Genomic DNA, 8,132 nt, shown 5'->3' with positions numbered 1-8,132 from the left:
CAAAAGAAGTTAAGATTCCTTCTGAATATATCAACAGAACTGTTCAATGTCAAGGTAAGAATATTTGTCAAACTCAATTACTCTTAATTTAGCTCATATGCATTTCGTTTACTTTAGTCAAGACTTATATGATTTACATCATTGTATAACTTTTCTTTGTCTGATTAGAAACCGATGAGCAACAAAAGAAGTTAGAATCATGTCTGAAAAATAGATTCCGGGAAGAAATCACAGACGAAAAAGATGAAATCAGTCATCCAAACCAGAAAACAACAGAACATATCATCAGAAGAGAAAATGGCTCTGAAGAAGAGGAAAGTAAGCAGAACAAGTTTACAAAAGTGGAATCCACTTCTGAGATCTTCAAAGATGGGAAAGGAAAGAAAACTAGAACAGTGCTGACCATTGGAGAAACTGGTATAGGAAAATCTTTTCACATGCTAAAATTTATAAAAGAATGGGCTAAAAAGGAAAATGATAACAGGTCAGTTTTCAGCTGGATCAAAGCTAAAGTCTCTGTTCAGGCAAAACCTGTAGAACTTTTGTTTCTAATTGACTTCTCAAAACTCAACTCGATAAAAAATAAAAACATCAGTTTGTTTGGGCTTCTTAATCACTTATTTGAGGAGACCAAAAATATCCTCATCTCTGACTATTCCCAGTTAAATATTGTATTTCTTTTGGATGGACTTGATGCATATCAACATTGTTTCAACTTTGAAAACAGTCAAATCTTGACTGATGTCAGAGAACCATCCTCAGTCGACGTGTTACTAGTAAACCTTATCAGAGGAAACCTGCTTCCTAAGGCCCAGATCTGGATAACCTCTCAGCCTCCAGCTGCTGAGAAAATCCCTGATGGCATCATTGACAGACTGACAGAAATACGAGGTAAGATCGTCAGATGCTAATTTCTTACAATTAGATTGAATTTACATGTATTTTCTAATATTTAAACTGTCATCTGTGAAATTACAAAATTTTGACTTTTAGTTGAAACTACATTAAATGATCTCAACATTTATAAACTAATTAGCAATACAACATTTCAAAATGAGTTTCAAGGATGAATCTTTTCCATTCCAGAGAGCTATGAATGTACATTAAATAAGTCACAATGAAATCGCTGTGTATTGCTTAGGCTTCAGGATGTCAAAGTAACTCAGAAACTGACTTAAGTTATTAAAAAATTAAGCAAGCTGATAAAAACCAATATAGATACAAAAATATACCTAAAAAGCTATATTCAACTCTACATTTGACTGATTAAAGAAGTGATAGTTTAGGTTACATTCACACAACAGGCAAAGGTGAAAAAATATAATTCTGAAAGAAATATCTATACTCAATGCTCCATCAAAAGGCATTGCTATTAGTTGTGTTTTTTCTCAGCTTACTTTGTCTTATAATATTGTGATAATACTATTGTTTCTCATTGCTCAACAACATGAGTCAATCCAAAGATGTGCATACATTATTCTGTAGTGCATTGTGGTGTGACATACACTGTTCTTCTTTTCATGCAGGTTGCTTTAGTATGGATTAGGGTCATAAATTGTTCACACAAAAGCCTGACTGACGTTGTATTTAATTAGTAGGATAAAGGGCCACACAAAAAAGAGATATTTCAGCAACTAATCACAAAGACCTGAAGTAGTTAAAACTATATTAAATAAGACCAGTTGCCTATTGGTTTCCAAAAGGTAATGGGCACCCAAAGTATACTCCAAAGATCATGCACTGAAATATTATCACATCTAAAATTGCAAATGTTGCTAATAAAACTCTCCTCTGCATGAGTCCAGTAATATTTCAGCAAGACACATTACAACATGGATAAAAAGGCACCAATTAACACATTGATGTTGACTGGTGCCCCCAATCAACATCAATGTTGATTGGGGGCAACGTCTGCGCCCCCATTTGCTTTTTCAATTCTCACAGAACTGGCCTGAATCTATGTAGATGTGTATTTTCAGCACTTTTCTCTAAGCTAGGCTGACTGGTGAGTTTCAGCACCAACAACTTTTGATCTGTATTTCTTCAAGGTTAGAAGGTGAAAGGCAGTACTGTTCCTTTGTGCAGAAGTTGATGTCTACTTGTCGACACACTTCTATTACAGTTATATAGAGTTATAATCCATTTTCTGAAGTTTATGGGTCAAGACACCATGCATGCACACTTTACATATCAGGCACTCAGTCTTTTGGTGCGTTCACTGACAGTCTGTGCCATAAAATGTTGAAGCACTGGTATATACTTTACAAATATTAAGTCAACAGATGGCAGCAAGAACTTGCCTTGACAAAAATTTACAATCCCACATAGACCTTTAGAAATCTGCAGGAACTTCTGTAGTTTTAAATTTAAATCTGCATTCATTGGTGTAAATCCCGGATCCCCCCAGTCTTGGAAAAGTCTAGATTTGCCCCTTCCCCCCCCAAAAAAAAAAAAAAATTGAAGAAACGTTTACATTTAAATAATACCAATATGAAAAGGCAAAAGAAACAAAGAACAAATTACATCTGCCATTTATCTCAGAAAAAAAAAAGAATTAATTTTAAGGTCCCCCCCACCATTATTAGACAATGGTTCAGTCCAGCTTGAAGGAAGAGCAACAACAGCGCTAAACAGTATGAGGGGCCGTTTAGGACAAAATCTATGTTTTGTCTCTCACACACTACAAAAAACTCACGCACACTAAAAAAACTCGCGCACACTCAAAAAATACTCAAATTCCGTATACATACTACTAAAATGTCTCACACGCACACAGATTTTATCTTTTTATCTTTGTTAGGACACATACACTGTCCTAACAACTTGCACACGCACACAAATGCTATCTTTCTCACACACATACACTGTACTAACTCGCACACACACACAAATGTTTCTCTCACACATACACAAGACTAAAGTTCCACACACAGTCAAAAAAAGTAGAATATGGTGTTCCACTTGTATAAAAAAAGTAGAAGTCATATGTGTAGATGTGTCGTTGCTATGTGTCGTTGGTCTATGTTGCATGTAGATGATGCACATGTAGATGTTGCATACGTCTATGTTGCATGTGTGTTTGCTGAACCCCATACACCCTAGTGCTTTAAATGTTAAGTTTAGTTATAATATCCTCCAGATACTCATTTCTATCTACCTGTTGGTTCTCCGTCACAAAGGAGATGGCAACTAAAAAAGGTTTAAAAATAAAGCAACTTAACAAATTATAATTTAAATAGCCCATAACTTGTATTGGGAGCCATTTCAATAACTCAGTGTTTATGGGGAATTTTACTAAGAGCAGCTTCTCATTAAATATTTTTTATTTAGAACCTGAAAATTTTGTAAAGTTGTAGCAGAGATTAGATCAGTGAGACTGAACAAAACTCATATAGAAGCAGCATTTGAGTTTTAGTTTTATTTCTCAATAGGTTGCTTACTGAGAAAAACACATTTGATGTGCCTTACTAGTCATTTTTGGTCCTGCAGTTTGAATGTGGTTTAGAAACTCTTTAAACCTCATTTTACATTACATTTCACTGTAACTTTGCCGACCCCACCAAAATTGCTCTTAGGAAATTTTCCTGTTTATGGTCCCCCCCAATAATGAGATGGGATCTACGCCCTTGTCTGCAGCGTGCTTCAATTTTTAGTAATTACATTACATAAAAACCCTCCAAACAGAAAATATCACGGGATTATTTTACAACACATTCCTTTGTCACACACGAACGGGTCAAAGTTTGCTATTGGGAGTCTTTTATTTTGTGTGTTTTTATTTTTGCCAAAATAATATATAACAGACAATTGTTTCAAAAGTACTTAATCTGTTTTTTGTTCATTTACATTACATTTTTTTCAGAGATACCTCATATCACAAGTCAAAGAAAACTCAAAAGACAACTAAAAGATCAGTTTACCAGTGTGTCTGAAGGGATTGATGGACAGAAGACCTCAGCTCTTCTCAACGAGGTTTTCACTGACCTCTACATCATAGAAGGAGAGAATGCTCAAAATGAAGCCATGCAAGTTCAGGATGCAAAGTTCAAAACAGCAAATGAAAAAACATCTATTAAATACTGTGACATCTTCAAACCAGCAAATAGTAATCAAAACATTAGGACTGTCCTTACCATTGGAGTGGCAGGAATAGGAAAAACATTTGCCTCAATGAAGTACATACTTGACTGGGCAGAGGGCAAAGTAACAGAAAACTTTTTTTTCATTTTTCCACTTCCTTTCCGAGAGCTAAATCTGAGAGCAGATAAAGAACACAGTTTTGAAGATCTCATTCATCAGTTCTTCCCAGCATTGAGGACATCTGAAATAACTGATTATGACAAGTACAAGATTCTGATTGTTCTGGATGGTTTTGATGAATGTCGTCTTGATCTTGAGTTCAAAACCATAAATAAATGTAGTGATGTCACAACAACAACCTCAATGAATGTTCTGCTGTCAAATCTCATCCTGGGAAATTTGCTCCCTAAAGCTCAAATCTGGATCACCTCTCAACCTGCAGCATCCAACAACATTCCTCCAGAAAAGGTTGATCGAATGACAGAAGTGAGAGGATTTAATGATGAGCAAAAGAAAAAATATTACATGAAACGATTCACTGAGGTGAAGGTGGCTGAAAAAATCTGGTCGTTTGTGAAGAAATCAAGAATACTTAACATAATGTGCCACATCCCTATTTTCTGTTTCATCACATCAAAGGTTTTGGAGGACTTTGTTAAAAGAAATCAAGATGATGAACTGCCAAAAACTCTGACTTACATGTACACACATTTCCTTTTGCTCCAGCGCAGACAGACAAAAGTTAAATATAATACAGATCAGTCAACATCTCGAACAGAGACATTCAGTGATAAATCTAATAATGAAACAATCCTATCTTTGGGGAAGCTTGCTTTCAAAGGACTAGAGGAGAAGAACCTTCTCTTTACTGAAGAAGACTTGACCACTTGTGGGACTGATGTAACCAAAGCTGCTGTTTTCTCTGGGTTGTTAACTCAGATCAAACGAGCAAATCATGAGCTATACCAACAGAAGCTGTTTTGCTTTCTCCATAAAAGCATTCAAGAGTTCATGGCAGCTCTCCATGTCTTCTACTCATTTACTAACAAAGGGGAAAATGTGTTCACAGAATCCACCTCAGCAACCTCTGACCTTACTGCCTCAGAGTTTTATAAGAAAGCAGTGGACAAGGCTTTTGAGAATGAACATGGGGACTGGGACATGTTCCTTCGCTTCCTAGTGGGTCTCTCTCGGGAATCTAATCAGGATCTGCTTCAAGATCTGATGGATAAGAGTGAAAAACACAAAGATACTAGTAAGGAAACAGCAGAGTACATCAAGAAGAAGATCAGAGAGAACAACAGTGACTCAGAGGAAAATCGTAATCTTTTCCACTGTCTTGATGAGTTGAATGACCACACCCTTGTTCAAGAAGTCAAAAATTATCTTAATTCAGAAGAAAAACCTTTTGAAAATTTCACTGCTTCTCAGTGGTCAGCTTTAAACTTTGTGCTGCTGACATCAGATGAAAACCTTGAAGTGTTTGATCTTAAGAAATACCTGAAATCAGAGAAAGTTCTTCTGGGAATGATGCCAGTGGTCAAAGTCTCAAACACCACTTTGTAAGTATTTTTATTTCACGTAGTTTCTAAAATACCTCACTAGTTCAGAATAATGCTTCATATTACTTTCTTCATTGTGAACAAACTATTAATACATTAATACATGATAACTTGCCTTTTATCGTTGTTTAAAACAAGATTCATACTTTGTTCCTTTATTGTGATCCTTTATTATTTTAGTAGAAAATCACACATGGGTTTGTCAAATTAACCTGATTGTTTTCATGGACCTTTTTACAGACTGAGTTGGTGTGAACTCTCTGAAGAATCTTGCAGTGGTCTGACATCATCAGTCCTAAGCAAACCATCCTCAAATCTCACATTGTTGGACCTGAGTCATAATGATTTGAAGGATGCTGGAGTGATGCGACTTGCTGATGGGTTGAAACATGTGAACTGTAAACTGGAGACTCTCAAGTAGGTTTTTCAGAGTTATTAATGAAAGTAACATAACAACCAGTGTTATAATCAGCTACTATTTTGAGTTTGTAAACTCTGTCCCAAGATTTAAGGTTATTCTATGTGTTCACAATTCTTAAGTGTCAATATAACACAACAGCCCTATGAAAATAGTACTGAAAGCGATACAACTAAAGTTAAGAGATCAGCAGCATATGTAAATGAAATAATTTGAAAGTCTTTCCTTAAAAGCAACGGTGGGTCAGGAAGTCAAAGTTTTTCCTGGAACTGGTAGGTTTCCAGTTTGAGCACCATTGTGTTGTAGTTAAGACATTTCACCTGACTTTCCTACTGGTGGTCAGAGGGACCGGTGGCCCTGCTGCATGGCAGCTTCTCCTCTGTTAGACTGTTTCAGGGTCGCTGTGGCTACAATGTAGTAGCCACAGCTACTACACCCATTCACACACACACCATTCACACACACCATTGGTGTGTGTGTGAATGGGGCAGCTTCTCCTCTGTTAGACTGTTTCAGGGTCTCAGCTTCTCCTCTGTTAGACTGTTTCAGGGTCGCTGTGGCTACAATGTAGTAGCCACAGCTACTACACCCATTCACACACACACCATTCACACACACCATTGGTGTGTGTTTCAGGGTCTCAGCTTCTCCTCTGTTAGACTGTTTCAGGGTCGCTGTGGCTACAATGTAGTAGCCACAGCTACTACACACACCTCACACACACAACGAAGGTGTGTGTGAGGTGTGTGTGTGAATGGGTGAATGACCAAACGTAGTATGGAGCACTTTGGGGTCCAATGGACTTGATAAAGTGCTAACAAGTTTAGGCCATTTACCATTTAAACCATAATCAAGTTTTACACAAAATTACACTCAAAGATTGTACAATGTCATGTTGAAAGCAACCTATGAGGAAGTAATCAATGGATTTATTGTTATCAAAAATATATAATCTGCAATTTTCTAATGTTTTAAGGCACTGCATTTTGGGCTCTCATTATTTGTAGGCCATAACCTTCAAAATTACAATAAACAAGTTAAATCCTTTGTAATAAATCTGTATATCTAATATAAAATACTGAACTTGTGCATCACTATCAAATTTTGGTGAGCTCTGTTTCTAATCCAAAATTGTGTCTTTGTGCAGGTTGGCAGGATGTCAGGTGACAGAGGAAGGCTGCATTTCTCTGGCTGAAGCTATTGAGTCCAATAGACTCTCATCTCTTAAACACTTGGACCTGAGTTATAATCACCTTAGAGACAAAGGGATGAGGGCTCTCAATGCAATAGTTGAGGATCCAGACAAGAGACTTGAGACAGTGAAGTGAGTAAATAAATCAGAAAATACTTAGTACTATTATTGCATTTGTAACAGATTAATCTAATATATAATGCACCATGTCTGAATAGAACCTTTTTAACAGCATTAAGGTATTTAAGATGGATCCCACTGCCACTTGTCTTGCTAGGCTTGGCTGAATATGTAAATAAATGTTATAGTTCAAGAACTAGCGGAATGATATATAAAGACTTTCTGAATTTTTTCCAAAATAAAATAATGAATCTTTATTGTTTTTCTGTGCACAGCTTTAACCATGAAGGAAAATGTCGACTAAAACCTGGTTGGAGTAAATGTAAGCTGTTTTTGCCCCTCAACACTTTTACATTATTTTATTACATAATGAAACATGTTTATCTGAAAATGAAGGTTAGAACATACTTGACTCGTAATTCTCCGAAGTTAGCAGATTTAATATTTAAATGTAGACTGTAAATAAAATAAAAAACGGCCTCAATTTACGGTACAAAACTGGCAGCTGTAGTTGCCAGAAATTTACCGTCTTTATACGGTAAAATTCTGGCAACCAAAACTGCCAGTTTTTTTACCGTGTTTTCAAAATACGGTAAAATACTGGCATCCAAAATTGCTAGTTTTTTACCATATTTTGGAAATGCAGTATTTTACCATATTTTTGAAATACGGTAAAATTCTGGCAACCAAAACTGCCAGTATTTTACCGTATTTTTAAAATGTAGTATTTTACCGTTTTTTAAGAATATAGTAAAATTCT

At 36.1% G+C, this 8,132-nt stretch overlaps 1 protein-coding gene across 1 annotated transcript in view; it reads left to right on the top strand.

Annotated features, from left to right (window-relative positions):
• The first annotated feature begins 248 nt into the window (after nucleotides 1-248).
• Nucleotides 249-8,132, top strand: part of LOC103468039 (protein NLRC3-like) — a 15,907-nt gene continuing 8,023 nt past the window's right edge. The window contains exons 1-5 of the mRNA XM_017305628.1: nucleotides 249-891; nucleotides 3,863-5,642; nucleotides 5,883-6,059; nucleotides 7,208-7,384; nucleotides 7,648-7,694. Of these exons, the coding sequence (XP_017161117.1) occupies nucleotides 438-891; nucleotides 3,863-5,642; nucleotides 5,883-6,059; nucleotides 7,208-7,384; nucleotides 7,648-7,694 (2,635 nt within the window). The 5' untranslated portion in view covers nucleotides 249-437. The remainder of the gene's footprint in view (nucleotides 892-3,862; nucleotides 5,643-5,882; nucleotides 6,060-7,207; nucleotides 7,385-7,647; nucleotides 7,695-8,132) is intronic.

The sequence above is a fragment of the Poecilia reticulata genome, linkage group LG7 (assembly GCF_000633615.1).
Source record: "Poecilia reticulata strain Guanapo linkage group LG7, Guppy_female_1.0+MT, whole genome shotgun sequence".
Classification (NCBI taxonomy): domain Eukaryota; kingdom Metazoa; phylum Chordata; class Actinopteri; order Cyprinodontiformes; family Poeciliidae; genus Poecilia; species Poecilia reticulata.
Note: the sequence above shows the minus strand (reverse complement) of the source record. Positions and strands in the feature narration are given on the sequence as shown.